The 17,187-nt window shown below is 39.4% G+C and overlaps 1 protein-coding gene across 1 annotated transcript in view; it reads right to left on the reverse strand.

Annotated features, from left to right (window-relative positions):
* Window positions 1-17,187, reverse strand: part of MTA1 (metastasis associated 1) — a 67,167-nt gene that overhangs the window by 30,166 nt on the left and 19,814 nt on the right. The window contains exons 7-11 of the mRNA XM_010582061.1: window positions 16,912-17,014; window positions 13,331-13,430; window positions 11,689-11,877; window positions 10,484-10,558; window positions 2,991-3,049 (exon numbers count right to left, since the gene is read on the reverse strand). Coding sequence (XP_010580363.1) covers window positions 2,991-3,049; window positions 10,484-10,558; window positions 11,689-11,877; window positions 13,331-13,430; window positions 16,912-17,014 — 526 coding nt within the window. The remainder of the gene's footprint in view (window positions 1-2,990; window positions 3,050-10,483; window positions 10,559-11,688; window positions 11,878-13,330; window positions 13,431-16,911; window positions 17,015-17,187) is intronic.

Raw genomic sequence — 17,187 nt, forward strand, 5'->3', positions numbered from 1 at the left:
GCAAGTAACTAGCACATATGATGCCCATAAGATCAGTAAAACCAGAATATGACTTCCACAGCAGCTTGAAGAATATGTTTGGGTACACACCAGAAGAAGAAAGAGACTGTGAGACTACATCTGCAACAAGAAAGGTCTCCAAGCCCTGCATTCAGGCTGGCAGATGACAGGATGAAGTGTGTGAGAACATGGAATCTCTGTGCACTCAGGCTTCTGCTGCTGCTTTATTTAACACTACTCCCACTGACAGAGAAATTGCTACAGAAAACAACGAAAAGATTTTTTTTCCAGCATTTCCTGAACGCAGAACTCAACTGATTTTTTACTTTTTCCTTTCACCAGGAAAGCATATTAGTGCTTTTCAACTTAAGGGATGCATAACAAAGCCATACATACAAACATTGGGTTCAGCCACATCACCTACAGAGGTCTGTCCCAAAACCAGGGTTGTTCTTGGAAGGAGCACAGAAATGTTTGTCCAATATCTAGAACAGAAATGTTTTTCCAGTATCTAGGACATTGGTTTAGGACTTGATAACCTCACATCAATCACCTGTATGATTCTCCATGCTTCAGTTACCCACATTATAAATTTGGGGCACAGTCTCAAGTTAAAAAATACCAACTCTAAAGCTTCACGTAGAGCTGTTATTTTTCACTGTGTAGTATGTATGTGACATGAGAAATAACCTTTGAAGACCGCTTCTATTGTTTTTCTTAATATTTTCCTCCCTGCTCCCTAGATTTTCCTATTAACATCACAGGAACAAACGAAGAGTCCTATCAGTGGAAGACAGCCAGAGGGGAAAAAAAAAAAAAAAGAAAAAAAAAGATAAAATTGTTTGAGTCTGATATCCTCCAGGGTCTCTCTTTGCAAACAATTTTACACCAGTTATTGTTAGAATAGGTTTCACTCAATCAGCTGATACACTTCTGCGTAGGTCTTGTGACAGCCTACATCAAGTAATTTATCTTCGAGGTGACAAGTGGATCATTATGGTTCAAGCCTCGAAACAGGAATGGGCTCAGTAACATGGTAAGGACAAATCAATAACATTGATATTTAGATCCCTACACCATGTATTGCTATTACAAGCCAAGAATATAATCTTCTTCTGGGTTAAAAGATAATGTAGATGCAATACATTCCCTACGTGCCAGACCTTGTACTGCAACTTGAGTAGAAATAATAAAAAAATCTTAGAAATACTTAATTGTTGCCACATTTGGAGGTATTAATAGCAAAAAAACAGCAGAAGCATTCATGTGGGATTAAATAAGTCATGTATGCGATTGCTACTTTTCCTGACGTGGATATTTAAGGAGGAGAAAAATTTGACACCCATTTTATCAATTAAACAATATGTAAGTTAAGGTATAACATTCACAAAAATCAACCGTGACTGGAAATCAAAGCCAGAGACAAGAATAGCAACTACATGGGCAGAGAGACAGAAGTTTTTTCCTGAAGTAGAGAGGTAAGTTGCTGATTTGATTATATTCTCTAGATAGCAACAAGTATTATCTTGCTGAGATACAGTGTTGAGGGATAAGATACCACTCCAGACAGCTGCCATCATCAAATGAGCACCACAGCCTTTCAAATACAAAGCCCTACCTACATACATTATAATTCAAGAGCAACAGCAAGACTACCAGGCTCTCTTGTCTGCAATATTCTTTTGCATCTGCAGTCTAAATTACATTGGCTATTGCTTTACAAGCTTATCACATTGTGAATTCATGCTTAATTTGATGTCCAGTGTCCCCCTGCAGAGTAACACCATCCACAAAAAGCAATATTGTTGAGAAATTGCATGACAAGAAATATATTTGCCTTCACTCTGAATATTACACCTAATTTTTAGTAAATTCACCTGAAAGATATCAACATATTTCAAAGAAAAAAAGAAATCAAGGATCCTCTATTTTCCCAAGAAGTAAGGGAAGTCTTGCAAGCTAAATACATAAAACTCAGTCTTACCTTAAGTAACAGAACACATGGTAGAAATTCAAATATATGTGAAAGGAGATAGCATAAAAGAGTAAAGGAGTTATTGGGGATAATACACGTGGGAATTCATCTGGGAGCAAAAGTTGAAAGGAGGAAGGACAAGGGTGATTCAAGTTCCACATTATAACAACTGTTGCTTGGGTTATCCAGAGGAAATGCAATAGAAGAAACATGTTTTACTAAGAATTTTTATATATTTATCTATACATTATTTTTATATACCATATATAATATGGTAGTTTTAACATATTTTTATATGTATATAAATATTTTTATATAAATGACATTAGGAAACAACCATTCATTGGTGATCCACTGACAACAAAAACTAAGAGAAACAGATATATTACTGAGCAGTTAAATAGCTACCCTTTTGTTCACAACCATGCTGACCTGCTATCAAGTCCCCAACTCCCAGTCCATATAAAAATAAAAATTAGAAGATAAGTAACGGTTGCTTCAGGATGAGAACATTATACAGGAGTAAAGAAACAAGCAACATGACAGCACAGCATCCTAACCAGAAAAGCCCCAAAGGGAAAGCTCTCGGCTGCCCATGGAGGAAACACCCTGTGTTCCAGAAGTGGAAGGTCAGTGTGTGGGAACAGCTTTGTCTTTTACACACTCATAAGCAGCAGCGTAAGCATACTGGGAGGACTGCTGCTTTGTTCTAGCCAGCTTTGAACTACTAAAGCTATCGTGTGTTTTCTTCCACAGGGCTCCTAGTTGTTTTTGTTAGCATCAGGGTGGTTAGCATTAACTCAGCTAAAATGCAAAGGAATTCAAGCCTATTCAAGCATTAGCAGAAGGTTCGTTATATTGGTAACCTAATTTAATAGTTCTCTGATGTGTTTGTTCAACTATGTCTCTCATTACGTAATTAAAGCAAATACATAATACTGGCAGGCCATGGGAACTGCTACACCAGATGCCCTACAACGAAATAGAAAACAAAACAATACCAAAAGATACTTACTAGTTGGGTATATACACTTGTTTTAGCTTGCTTTCCGCTTCTGCTGCTTTCAATCGTTTCTTTAAAAAGAAAAGAAAAAAGTTAGAATAAGAAGAAAATAAGGACTATTTTACTTAGGAGTCAAGTATAGCTGTAAAAACTTTAGCACTTAGTAAACAAGAAGGAAGTTTTCCTTTCACTGAGCAGCTACCACAAAATTCTTTTCCAACAGGAAAATATCCCCTAAAAACAATTGCGGGCATCAAATGACTATGTGCACAGCTTTTCAAAAAAGGCTAAGAGAAGACAATCTACTATTTATAAGGACAAATTCTTCATTCCCATTCACTTCAATGCACATTCATGCATTGTTCCTTCCACAACTCTTCTTTCCCCCACCCCGCCGCCCCTGCAGAGGAAGATCTGACATACCAGCTTGTGTTTCTTCTCCATGATAATATTCACCAACTGGACAATAACAGATACAGCAATGCACCTTCTCTATCATACTTCCTCAACAGCTGAACCAATTCAAAGAGTTTGAAGGAAGATTTGTTTTTTGTTGATAGTCCTCACTTTTGAAGACTGAGTGACACAGGAGATTTTCTTTAAAAGTTAAAAAGGCCAAGAGCTCAACTCAAAACTGATGCACAAGTAAAAGAAACATTCTGAGGTTCAAGCTTCCTCTTTATTGCATAAGCTAAATTAATTTAGCGTGAACTTCTGGAGCCTCTAGTCCAACCTCCTGCTCAAAGCTGGGCCCATGCTCTTCAACATCCATGCTCGTACCAATGGTCTGCATAAAGCCACGACAGTGTTTTCCAGACAAACCAACAGCATGATGATATTCTAGACAAACAGATTAGCTTAACATTTTCTATGCAGCAGCCTCAAGGCACAGTCTAGGAAAATAATTGTAAAGCTAAAGTCAGTATCTTCATAGAAACAGGAAGCACCAAATATGGAATAAAATTGAAGAGTGTGTCACTAAGGAACTGGACAAACATAAAAATCCTTTTTACAGGGACACGACGGACACACACAGAAACAACGAAGTAAAAGTTTCCTGCAAGCGTAAAGCTTGCTTTGATCAGAGGGACAGTCTTAAGCAACAGTTTTCCATTTGACAGTCTGACAGTTCCTCGCCAAAGCTCTCTAGACTCCTAAAGAATTCCCCTCTTCCCTTTTCCTGCAAATAGAAGTCAAGCTATCTTAGAAACAAAGAAAGGAGTTGTCAGGCAAAGGAACAAGGACTGAGAAAACAGAACTTCTGAAAGTTATCCCAAGACTATGGTTACAACTTCAGAGAGCTGCATCCAAAAGCTGACTTCTTTCTGCTGGTGTAGGCAAGCTTCCCAGACTGCTTCTGTTAAATCTCGTCTAGGATAAGAACAGCTACCTGAAAACTATCCTCAAGAAAAACCAAATGAAGCCTTCATGGAGACAATCCTTATCAATCCTACACATTTTGCTGGCAACTGGTGATGGAACTAAAGAGGCTCTCCCTCTGAATACAAACCACAAATTCAAAACTGAACATTTTTCAAACCACCCTACCCAAGTCTTTTTATACAAGAAACCAAAGCATCCAATGATGGGCCTCAAAAAGTGCTGTGACAATGGTTCTCCAAACAGCATCAGAAATCCTCCTCTACCTTCCAGAGAGACACTACCCAAAAAAATCATCCTTCCACAAAATGCACGCTCATGTGCCTTTCTGCTCATCAACTGGAGGCTGTTCCACCCACAGCCTGGACTGAAAACCAGGTCTTCCCTCCCCAGGCAGACTACCATGGGCAGTTACATCAGCAGATCAACAGCCATGGAGCTCATATTCTCCCCAGGAATTATAAGAAAGTCCAACATCAGGTACTGATAAACAGCTTAAAATACTGCTTGATGAACCTTGTACCAGAATTGTATTTCCTTGAGACCTAAGCAGGAAATTCAGGGAACTTCCAGTGGTAGAGAACTGTTTAGTTTTTTGGGTGGGTTTTTTTTTTTTTTAATTTCCACTAGATTTCTAGATTGTGGGGGGAAAAAAGCTGCAGTTTTCTTGACAAAAGCTCCCAAGGGGACTATCTAGAGTCATTATGTTATGACAGTTTTGGAAATCTATGAATGCAAAAGCTTCATGCAAGTACAAAGCATTACCAGCAGCTGGAATATTCTACTATCCACAATATAAAGTCATTTGCCTTGGAGACATGGTTAATTTAGGGTATTAAGCAACATTTTAGTAAACTGGTGATGAATGTTAACCTCACACCACAGATTTTCTGTGTGATTGATGACCATAGCGCAAGCTCTAAGCTAACAACTGCCATAAGTCACCTGGACCTAGCGATATCCTCCTCTCCTACAGCTGCCTGGGGATCAGCGCAGAGCATGACATACAGCATACACCTTTATTACAAACTAGTATACCAGGAAAATTGAAGGTTTTCAGAAGGTATCACAATGTACTGGGTAAGAAGAGGTTTGCACTAAGTACCTGCGGCTGTGGGCAATCAATAGACCAGATATGATGAGTTTCCTATTTTCCAACAGTGACTGACTGATACCAGAAGGTACAAAAGAAAAGTGCCTGAAATGTAGTCATGCACAATTTCAGAATAATCCCTTCACAGAGAAAGTGCTTTACTAGGTCCTTTGCCAGTTATTGATTTGTGCCTGAAGCATATTTACACTATAAATTTTTAATGTTGTCTGATGTAGTTATGAATGTCCTCATCCACAGAAAAAAACCCTGAACATTTCTAACTTTTTCTAGTAGTTTGGCCTAAATGAAATCTTTTGTCTTTGAGTTATTTATATATGCACAACTTAAGAGGATATACTTATTTACCTCATCATATTTTCCCCATCTATGAAAGGGAGATATTACCAACTTGTCTATCCAACAAGGACCAAGGGATTAAAATACTAAGCACTGTACATTTGAGCAGGTAAAACATCTGTCCTTTAGATATCTTCTCCCTAGATTTGATATCTTTCATTCTACCCACTGAGCCTGAAAGAGTTTTACAATACGTGATGCATCAGAGCAAATGTTTATTGTCATTTTCTAAAGAGTGAACATTTATAAAAAGGAAGTAACAGAAGAAATCCAGGAACACAGGGGATATTTCAAGGTCTACAATGCAAGAATTGGGTTAGTAGACAACATGGGGACGCCTCAAACATCCTCAAATATTAAGCCTTTATTAGTTGATGATAGGGAAGATAAATTGCATTTTCTGAATTTAGAGAACTTTCATACTGTTTATTCTTTTTCAGAACTCTGAACATACAAGTACTGCTGGGAAGCCCGGGAGATGGGACAGAAAAAGTAATTAGTCCATGATGCATTTGGGAGAAGTGTTTCCAGCTGCTTGTGCTCCAGCAACACATCTCAGCACTGATGTGTGGTACCTACAGTCTCTGTCACTTGCTTGCCAAAACTGCCGTAGTTCGATGTTGCTGTAGGCTTAACAGGAGGTGTTTGGGGATAAAACGTCCTACGTATGTGGAAAAACATTTCTGTGATGTTATTTCTACTTTGCTAGCAACACAGTACTTTATGAAGGCTAGTACATTAAGATGTCACTCACAGCTCTTGGCTAGGTACAAAGAAGGCTTAACAAAGATGTTTTCTATCCACATCACGATTTACCCAGAGCTCCCTCCTTTAAGCTCCCTACCTCATGTAGGCAACTATAAGGGCACTTCCACTTTCTCCAGTATCTTCAGCACTATGCATACATAAAAACTGATTTTCTCTGTCTATTCCTCCTACACTTTTCTAATGGCACTTCCACAAAAGAAACAGAACAGTAGAAATTGATAATATTTGATCTTTTTCTTGGAGTTACATGCTCCTCAAGCACAAATAAAAATGCAAAAAGTAAATTAAAGCCTTCAACCCTCAGAAAGCATATGACTAACTCAAACAGTCATCTGCCAGTGCCATGTCCTGAGTTCTTCTCAATTGCATCTCAACAGTTGGAAAGTGTTGTATTTTAAAGTTTTCAGGACTTCCCCTCATGATATGCAAACCAGTAGAAGCATTCAAAGATCTTAAAAAAAAAAAAAAAAAAAAAATCACCCTGGAATTCGCAACTACATAAGAACACAACCTTTAGTTTGAATGAAAACGTAGGCATACCCAAACATCACTCTTGAAGAGTTTTCAAATCACTGGGGGAAGCCACCAAACAGCAGTTACTCAGTGGATGCCATTTCAAATCTTTCTGAATCAGAAATATATGCTCTTGTGAATTGACACAGGAAATCTGTCTCAAGAAAAGGATGCCTTCAAAGAAGACACAGGATACTGAATTTGGAATGCATCTCCCTCCTTTTCTTCAGGACAGCTCTGAAAGGTTGTCTTTGACAGGACAACTCTTGGGATCACTTTGGACAAATGTTCAGGAGCCTACATCAGACCACAAATTCTGCATTGACATTGCAGTAGAATTACTCCTTTTAGCAGTTCTGTTCTTGGAGGGTCAGTCCTCCTCTTGAAATGATTGAACTCCTAATTAAGCTGGTAACCTTAAAAAGCACGGTATAGCTGAAGCCAAACAAAAATTACTGGATAAGAGATCCAAGTGCATACTCCAAAGAAAGTCAATTTGCATGTATCCCAATCACAGTGTCCTACTCACAAGGCAAGGAAGTGCTGTATTAAGCCTTTCGATCCTCGGTATACCAAGCATAAGTATACCTTATTGTTCAGTTCTGAGAAAGGGACTTCTGTTGAAGCCAACTCACAATTTTGCTTCCTCATTGGCAAGAAACAGATGGATTTCTGCTTCAGGATTATGACAGTGCTTTCTTGCTCCAAGAAAGTCTCAAAGGAAACACAGAAGGATGTAAACAGTTCCCAACTAACTGTTTTTCATCAAAGCAGGCAATTGGCTGATGACAAAAAACTTCATTACTATGTTTTGTAACTCACAGAAATAGACAGTTTAAATGGATGTTTTTATGTTCATTCAGCCAAAGATTCTACAAGAATGAGCAAGTTATCAATATTTTTTTTAAAGACAATAACATACAGCCTTGTAATATAATTTAATCATCCTCTTAGGAGGAGGGCAAGTGAAAGTTAAATAAGTCAGGATGCACACTTTTCATATCCTTACTTAACACATTTTCAGTATCTTATGTACAAAAATACTGTTAGACCCAGAACCATTATGCGGTATTAGACTAAGGAAAGAATATACACAGACAAAACACTATGAAGAAACAGATGGAAAAAGTGGTGAGGGATGTACTTTGCCAAAGACTTTGTACACATCAAGTAAAATATAAATTTAATACACCATTATTTCAACTACAACTTCCTATGCTTTCTTTGTGGTGATATACAGATAGCTCTCCCAGGTTTTTTATAAATGTTTAATAGTATTATTTCCTTGTACAAGCTGGGAACTTGAGATGAGGTCTTCAGCTCAGTTCAGACTTAATTGATGCAATATCTCTGTACTGCAATTTCTACCTGTCCGGCTTATACTATCTCCTAAGTGCAGAGCCTCTAATTGGAAGTTTTCCCCAAATCCCACTCCCTGGTACACTGCTGGGCAGCACATGTAAGGTACAGTATAACCATGATAGAAAGCCCATTGCATAGGAATACAGCAAAACAGTATGAGAAACTGTAGGTTTGTTGGTTTTTTTAATTGCTGTAAGAACAAATAATCAAAATCTTCACGCAACTATCCCCTCCGCAATTTTGTCTATGTAATAAGAAAGTTCAAGAAAGTGGAAAAAGCAAACGAATTTAACCATTTCCTAATCAAGGTACAGCTTCTCCAGATGTTTTGCCTTCCCGGCACATAGGCCTGGAAGCAAACACCTGGGACATTATTCCAATCTGCCTCCTACAGTATCCAAGAGTGAACACCAAAGAACCTGCTCCCTACCTCTTATTCCCACCACCACCATTGTTACATACCTCAAGATGGGCAGAAACAGAACTTCATCATTGCAAATGTATCGTGGACTTTCTGAGCAGTATGGAGATGCTTTTTCGTTTAATCTTTCCCAAGAATTCCTACTATTGTTTGCTGGTCTGACTGCACAGGGGTGACATTTTCATGCAACAGCCTAAGATTCTAGTTTTCACTGACTGATAGAAGAATTTTCCTCACTTTTTCTGATACCTACCATATTGCTAGATGGATTTTTATCACTAAAAGAAGTGAGGTGAGATAGAAGATGCGGGGAAGAAGATAAATGGATTCCTCTCAGTGCAAATATTGAGTGTAGTACAGGCTGAGTACACTCAGCTATCATCTCCTGAACAGCTGTAGTCAGACAGTATAGCAGCACTCACTGTATCAATGATACACACAGTTCACAATGGGGAAGGAAATACCATGACCTCATTTCTCCAGCACCCTTTCCCCCCCATGCCGGCTTCCACCATCATCCCACCTTCCTACCACCCATTTCCTTACCAGAAGGAAAAGTTTCAACCAAAGAATGAACTTGGGGAAATATTGCAATGAGGATGCAGTTAATATTTTCTAAAAAAAGTAATATGGAATTGATGCAAAAAAGTTCTCATTTGTCCTGAGGATCCCTCTGTAATCTAAACAGTGTTCTGATCAGAAAGAATATGGTAAAAATCACATTACAGACCAAGGTGCCCAAATATAGCACAAGCCAAGTATTGGTCAATGCCTCAGGCATCTAGTCTTTATCCCAGGCTGAATTTCCAATGAAGCAAGTTAAGGCAGGACATTTTTATAACTCCACTTTTTCTAATACTTCAAATAGGTGCCTAAACATAATGCTGATAATTATAATGAAAAATCCATTACATATTTCTCCCTTCTTTAATTAATTTTCCCATTAAATATTATAAGTAGTTTTCAGCAACTGATACCCTGCAACATTTTGTACGCTGCTTGCATTGTGCTTTCTTTATTTAAGGGACCAAGCATCCTTAGTATTTAAACAAGTAGAGATAAAAATGATTGTAAACACTAGTCAAAGTTGATTCTCAAGTATAACAAGTCTGGGAATTTGAGCCATCAACGCTTCCCAGACAAACATTTTACTTGCATGGGGAGGATGGGGGATCCTCCATGCACCTGCAGTCAAAGTCATGGGCAGGCAGAGGTGGAGAATTAACATGGGTGCCTGTTGTACAGCAACTGCCCACCCCCTCCAATAAAAAGTCAACACTGAAGTTAATGCTGACCTTGAACTCTACAGGCAGAAATTAACCATATTCCCTTCCTCAAACTGCTAAATTCCAAAACAGACACTTGAAAGCTCCAGACAAATAAAGTAGCAGCAAACATAGAAGAAAGCAAAATGCCAATGCTACATGTTTGTATCTACGGAACGGCTGATGAGTTTAGTGACAAGAGATTGTTCAGTGCTTCAGATCATAACAGAACCCACCTATTGGAAAGGCTCAACCCCAAGAGGTAGAATAAAGCAACAATGCTTGGTTTCAAAGGCAAAAAAACCATCTTCTGTTAGAAGGAAAGAGGTGATTCTGACTCTCTTACCTGCTGAACGTATCTGTCTGTAGTTTTCCACATATAGTAATATTCTATTATGCTTGTTAAGGACTTCCATGGGAGCTAAGGACATAAAGGAAAAGCAGCAGTCATTGCAGGGAGCTGGCATACAGCCTCTATGAAATTCACAGGATTCCTCTGACAGACAGTTTATAGCAGAGTCTTGCAACTACTAACCCTCCTAACAAAAAAAGGCAATCAGTGTCTAAATCTCCTAAGGGCATTAGGTGCACATGGGACCCATGTTAAATTAAATGCCTTTTCAAAAAAATGGTGCTTTCAGTGTATAAGTAGAGCAGGTTACAGGTAAATCTTCATGCTGCATTGGCTCCACAGTAAACCATTCAAGGGAGGCACAATGCAGAAGGGAGCCCATTGGCTCAGACTCTCTGCTTGAGCAGCAAAGACTCGAGCAAGAGCCACAACTACAGTAGCACAGTTCTGATTTGCTCGGCTTCTATGGAGCTGGCCCATTAAAAAAAACCCAACCAAACAAAAAAGTAATAACTACTAACAGAATTGTGCCCTGCCAGCTCTTTTCTCTGCATGAGAAGCACGAGGATTTCTGCAGGACCACAGAGAGCGTTGTGCTGTTTCCAAGACCCTCTGTCTAAAAGATTAGAGCATGGGACAAGCAACACAAACCACTTGTTTTGTTCCCGAGGACTCGAACAGCGATACAGTGAAACTTGGCTCTCTTTACAGTGCTCCATTCAATCTGCAGGCTGAGCACCTAGGGTGGAGCTTTGGCCAAACTACAGGACACTTCCCTTGGATGCCCAAGATTCCTTTTTCAAACTTTCAAAAGGCCCTTTCTGAAATCACGTTGTAAAAGTGACTAAATTTTCATGTTTCAGAAGGCCCAGTACTTATTCTCCTTCAAACACAAATTAATCTACAGCAGCTAGGCTGTCACAACACTCTCCTAAATACTCCCTCAGCTGTAGTGGAGCAGATGATTTTAAATTAATGTCTCTAAAGGAAAAGCTATCATCTGTGATTTGAAATTCTGACTGTACAACAGGCTGTCATCAGTATGAGGTCTGCCTTTCCCCAATTTACAGCTAGACACATGCTCCAGTTCAAAGCCCTCTTCAACACAAAGAAAAACACCACAGTTTAGACAAGCTGTAAACCAGCTCTGTCACTGATCAGAACTGGTCACCATGTGGGCCCTCATTTTATATACTTACAAAATCTTGCTGAATGTCAGTGAAATCTTTTCCATATTTTTCTAGTGCTTCCTCAAAGAGGTTTGCCTCTGAAGCAGACCACTCCTCCATCTCATCTCTGCACAGGACTGGCCCACCTTGTGGCACAAGCGCAGAGATTGCCTTGGAAATGTCATAGACATTTTTGTGCAAAGTGTCCATAGCATGGAACTACATGGTTGTAAAAGAGAAAGATAAATGTAAGGACAGGCATCTAGGGGGAAAAAAATGCTTAACAGTGAAACACCAATAACAAAAATTCTGCACCAAGATTTGTGGCTGCAGTATTCTATACCTAACACAAAGTCAGTAAAAACTTGTTCCAACCTCAGACTCACTGTAATTGTCAGCGTACAAGTGTAACATTCACTAACATTAGTGGGGTTTGTGGAATGTGAGCTCTTCCATATGAATAATTCCTACTTAGCTACTCACCAGCACTATCACTGTAGTACTACTGTTAAGAAAATGCACAGGATAGAGACCCACTCACCCCACAGCTGAGCAGCCCTGTTAGGTACCCTCCACAGATGGGGCATGAAGACAGAGGTCCAAGGGTATATTTTCTAATAAGCTTAGCCAGGCACTTTGTCAAATAATCCACAAAAATTGTATATAAGAAAAATATTTAAGAGCAGCAACACACGCATGCTGTCCCCTCAAAGGCGAGAAATCCCCAAAACAATTCAAGTCAAGCCACACATCATAGCCGAGTAGGAAAAAAGAATTACTCCCAGCAGCAATTACTCCTCAGAAAGCTGAGTTATGACTGTCTGCAACTTGTGATTTACAAGGGCTGAGAACACGTTGCAAGGGAGGAAGTGGTATTAGTAAATGAAAGCTTGGCTTTGTTTCCTGATTTCTGTACTTTTAATCAGGATGTTATTTGCCTTTCATCATACGTTTTGTGCACGTGCATAATTAATCTGCAGTGTTCTATCCCAGAATTTGTTCTATATATGATTTCACATTATTCCAGTTATGAGGTGAGGCTTTGATAACAGTTCTCTGGAGACTTCATAAGTTTTATTCAAATATTCATTAAACTTTCTCTAGCAAAGAAGTTCAAGTTTTCCCTTTCCTCTATCTACTCAGAATCATTTATGATTATAAAATATTAACAATGTCACCACTCCTCAGGTACTCTAAAATGGAGCTCATCAAAGAGAAGAACTGAACTGACTGAAATTTCTTATCTGACCACAAACTTTTGCCCCAGACGATATTGCCCAAGGATGCCAGTGACAGTCTGGTGTTGGGGAAGTGATGAGGAGTGGCATTCTGGCATTATAACATTGCAGACAGGCAGATAATCATTTGCATTCTTCTCAAGACAGCTACTAAGCCCGTGCAAGAGATGGGCTGTGAAGCATGTCATCAAAACATTTTAATAAAACAAAACAAAAAACATTATCTCATAGAATTATCCGTGATGGATCATAGGAGGCACAAGGCCAGAAAAAGTTACTTCATATGTAAATAAAGGGTTCCTTTACAAAGGCAGGATCTGCTTCACAGCAGGCCACAATTACAACCCATCTGCCCCTCTCTCTTTGCCAACTGTTATTGCTGAGGTGAATATTTTGCATCTCTCAAAAACTTAAGGTCCTCTTAAAAATCTTACCAGCGTGATGTCCCTAGAGGCTGCTGCAGCACTCATGTGCAAACTTGGCTGTCTGACAGAACTACTGCAATCTAGTGCTCGGGCAAATGTACCAACAGACCTGAAATAAATTAAACAGAGCATTAACTTTGCATGCAAAACAAGCATAAATATAAACACCCAACCAACACTTTTTGAGATCAGCAGACTCCATTTCTCAGTAACAAGATTACATGGTTTGGCGCTAGTTCCAAGCCAGAGACCATTCACTTCAGATGTGGTTTGTTATTATGAACGCTTTACTCTGTTTAGTTCATATGACCAAAGAGGCTTAGGTATAGGAGGGGAAACAGTGAAACACTCAAGGATCACAAACGAGGAGTTTTGAACTACTCTCTTATCCCTTATCTCTCAACAGACTTAAACAGAAACTGAGCACAAGCAAGCTTTATGAACGGCAAAAGTCTCTTCTACAATGGCAAGAGTAGTGCTGCATTGTCCAAAGTACAGAGACAGATGTCAAGACTGGACAGAAGAAAATGCAGTAACACAAGCATTTTTCTAAAAGTTTCGGTAAAATTAAAACCAATTTTTAGTTTACAACTTAATATTGTATAATACATATATATTATATAGCCTGCATAAAAATACAGCAATTCTCAAATAATTCCCAATGCCAGCCATTCTTGCATCTAAGGCCACAATCCCCATGCTCCTCGTTCTATTCCGAAAGAAATTAGTTGGAGAAAACTTTAACAGGAACATTGGTTCTAGCAATTCCTACTCCCCTCACTGCTTGCTACACCACATGGGTGAAACGCTTGTGCTCTTGCACAGTGAACTGCAGCTGAACTTCTCTGAGCAACTACAACAACAAAAAAAGGTGGTGGTTTTATTTTTTTATCTCCACTCAGATCACTTCCCCAAACTAGTTGAGAGCACAGAGGAACAAACTAGTGCCAAGCAGTGCAGTAGGACAAAAGGTAAATGCTTAAGCAGTAGTTGTCATCAAATACCTAATTTTGGCCCAAATTCAAAACAGACTCACCCACCCCCAAGTTTCTGCAGCAATTCATGCTTCATTCTCTCCCCAGCCTCCCAGTCACTACCCCTGTCCCTGCTTCACAACCCCCCTGTCCCCAGCTTTAGCTGAACTGATATTTTTTGTGTGTGTGTGGCATCTAATGATAAACTGGATCACTTTGCTGATTCAGGACAGAAGCAATTTTTATACTGCTCTTTTCAGTGATTCTCATTACGGCATGCACCTTCAAGTGGCTGTATCAGCAAACCCAGTGGGCAGTAGCAAACAGCCAGAAAGAGCTACTAAAACCAGCTTTGCCACCAAAAGCCTGCACAAGGTGGAAACCCCCGTCTCAAAGCAGCTCTACGGTCACTCTAATCTAACCCACACGAAACCCCCCATCTGCCAGGGCACTTCTACCCTCTCGCTTCCTGCTGGGTCTTCCTGACACAAACACCAGAGCACTGTGTGGCTGAGTGGCAATTTGAATCAATCCTGCTGAAAATTAACCCAGAAAACAAAGTTCTTAGCTTTTCAATGGTGTCCTGTACTTCACTTCATTAGAAGCAACTGTGAAGCTGCAGCCTTGTCAAGAAGGGTCCCTTAAGAAGCAGGAATACCCTTTGCTGGAGATATCCCAGCTCTCGCCATCACTCCTTCCTCTGTTTGTTCCGCATCGCTGGTGGAGATTATCCTCTCCCCACTTTCATCCATTTCCCTATGTCCATCTGATCAAGTAGAATTAATCTGTTGCACATAAATCACTTAGTTCAGCTAGTTTGACTTTACTGGTTGGCACAGGTCAAGGGAAACGGCAATATATCATATAAGCAGCACAGTGAAACTTCCAAAAGCCTAAATTTTATGGTGATTCTTCAGTGTAGCCAGAACACTATGAACTTTATGAACCTTAAAAAAGTCTATACAACAAAAAGCACATGTTTAACCAAAGGCAAAAAATGTATTAATGGATTCTGAACTATGAGATTTTCTTCAATCTGGACTGCAGTTAACATTTTTTTTTCCATTTTAACCAACCTAGTTTTACTCTTGGCTCCCTGTTACTGGACTTGCACACAAGGTCCAAGCAGCCATGCAAAGGTTTTTAAGTGCTGCAATTCAGATTAGCCATTTTTTTAAATTTTGCCCAAAGTTCGTAATAATGGCAAGTTTTATCTTCAAAGCACATAGAAAAATTGATTTGGGAGCATACACACTTCTCATCTCGAGTACTTAAAACATTGCATTTCACCATCTCCTTCACTTACCTCAATTCTCCCTGCCCCTGCCGCCCCCTCCAGTATTTCCCTGAGCTTGTATCATTCAGCATGTTGAACACATTTACTGCTGTTTTGATAAAAACACACCCTTCCTTGCATCACCCAGCAGATTCAATCAGAACTGGAGGGCCCTATCCAGGCAGATTCTTTCACACAAACTCTAGTATTGTCTCTCTGGTGAGCATCCCATGAACTTACTCCACAATGGGCACAGCAATGCCACGCTCAGGAAGTTCAGGAGGAAATTCAAAGCATGATAACTCAAAAGAGGGAAAAACAAGAACCAAAAGGCTGACAGAACACGGGCCCAATTTAACAGAGTATCTGAAATACGGGCTTAATTCTGCTTTCCAGGGCTAAAGCCCTTGGCTGAAGCAGGCAGCTCTGTGAGTCAGGGTCCATGTCTATCAGATACCATGGCCAAGGAGCAGAACTCTTAAGACTAGCAAACCAGATACTACTAGCAGCTTGTAACTTTACACACCCCTTTCCTAACCATATCCAATGATAACTTGCTCCACTGACTAAAACCATCACAAGGTCCAACCATCCATCTACTTACACCACTTTGCTCCCACACAGTCCTACAAACTTACCTAAAAGACACAGAATTTGGAGAGCATTACCTCTCTTCTTTTTTCTTTTTCCCCCCAAATTATTCAGCCACCAGTTGCTATGAGAGCCTAAAATTTAGTATAGGCTTCTGTTCATATAAATGTATACCAATGAAAAAGTTCAAGAACATTTTAAAAAGGAAAAGTTGATCAACAAAGATTGCTTTGGGCTTAAATAAAAGCACACATTTCACGATCTGTACAGATTTGCAGGATTTTATGTTATTGTGCCTACCTATTGGAATCTAGGCATTAGAAAGCATCCACGCTCCATCAAAAACATTTTACCAGACTTCTTAGCAAACTATTAATGGATGTTAAAATGTCACTGGATTTGAAAAAGGGAGAAAATGGACAGAGTAATGAACTATCAAGAATTTAGTTCACTAAGCCTTCTGCATGCTGGCCAACGGATTTGAAAAACCTCACCAATTACAGGGTAGTTTTTACATGCCATTTGTTTTTCTTTTATGAAGGTGATTAACTAAGTTGTAAATCCATGTAGCTGTTCCTCAAGTCATGCAATTCCAGGAAGGCATGCAAAATGTCCATCATTTCAAAATAAAGCAAGAGAATCAAGCAACCAAAACCAGCATTCATACTAGTATAGCAAAAAGAACATTAAAAGTGCTTGGAAAAGTTAGTAACATTCACTTATTCAAAGGAGAGGTAAAATGCTCTTACCGTGCTACCACCAGGAACTGGTCTATCTGCTTGTCTACTAGCGGGTTAAAGGCTTCCCAAACTTTTGTTTCAAGTTTTGACTGATCTCTTCCATCATCCTCACCTGGTTGAAAAACAAATTAGAAATGCTTGGTATGGCTATTTTAGAATAGAAGTATTTTCTAGATTTTTTTTATCTCACAATAATTTAACTGCTAACCCATCTCAGTTACACTGCTTAACAGGCCACTGTGAAAGTTTCATTCACCTATTTGTCTGTGACAATTTCAGCTTGAC

This window comes from Haliaeetus leucocephalus, unplaced genomic scaffold (assembly GCF_000737465.1).
Source record: "Haliaeetus leucocephalus isolate CR32 unplaced genomic scaffold, Haliaeetus_leucocephalus-4.0 Scaffold76, whole genome shotgun sequence".
NCBI classification, from domain to species: domain Eukaryota; kingdom Metazoa; phylum Chordata; class Aves; order Accipitriformes; family Accipitridae; genus Haliaeetus; species Haliaeetus leucocephalus.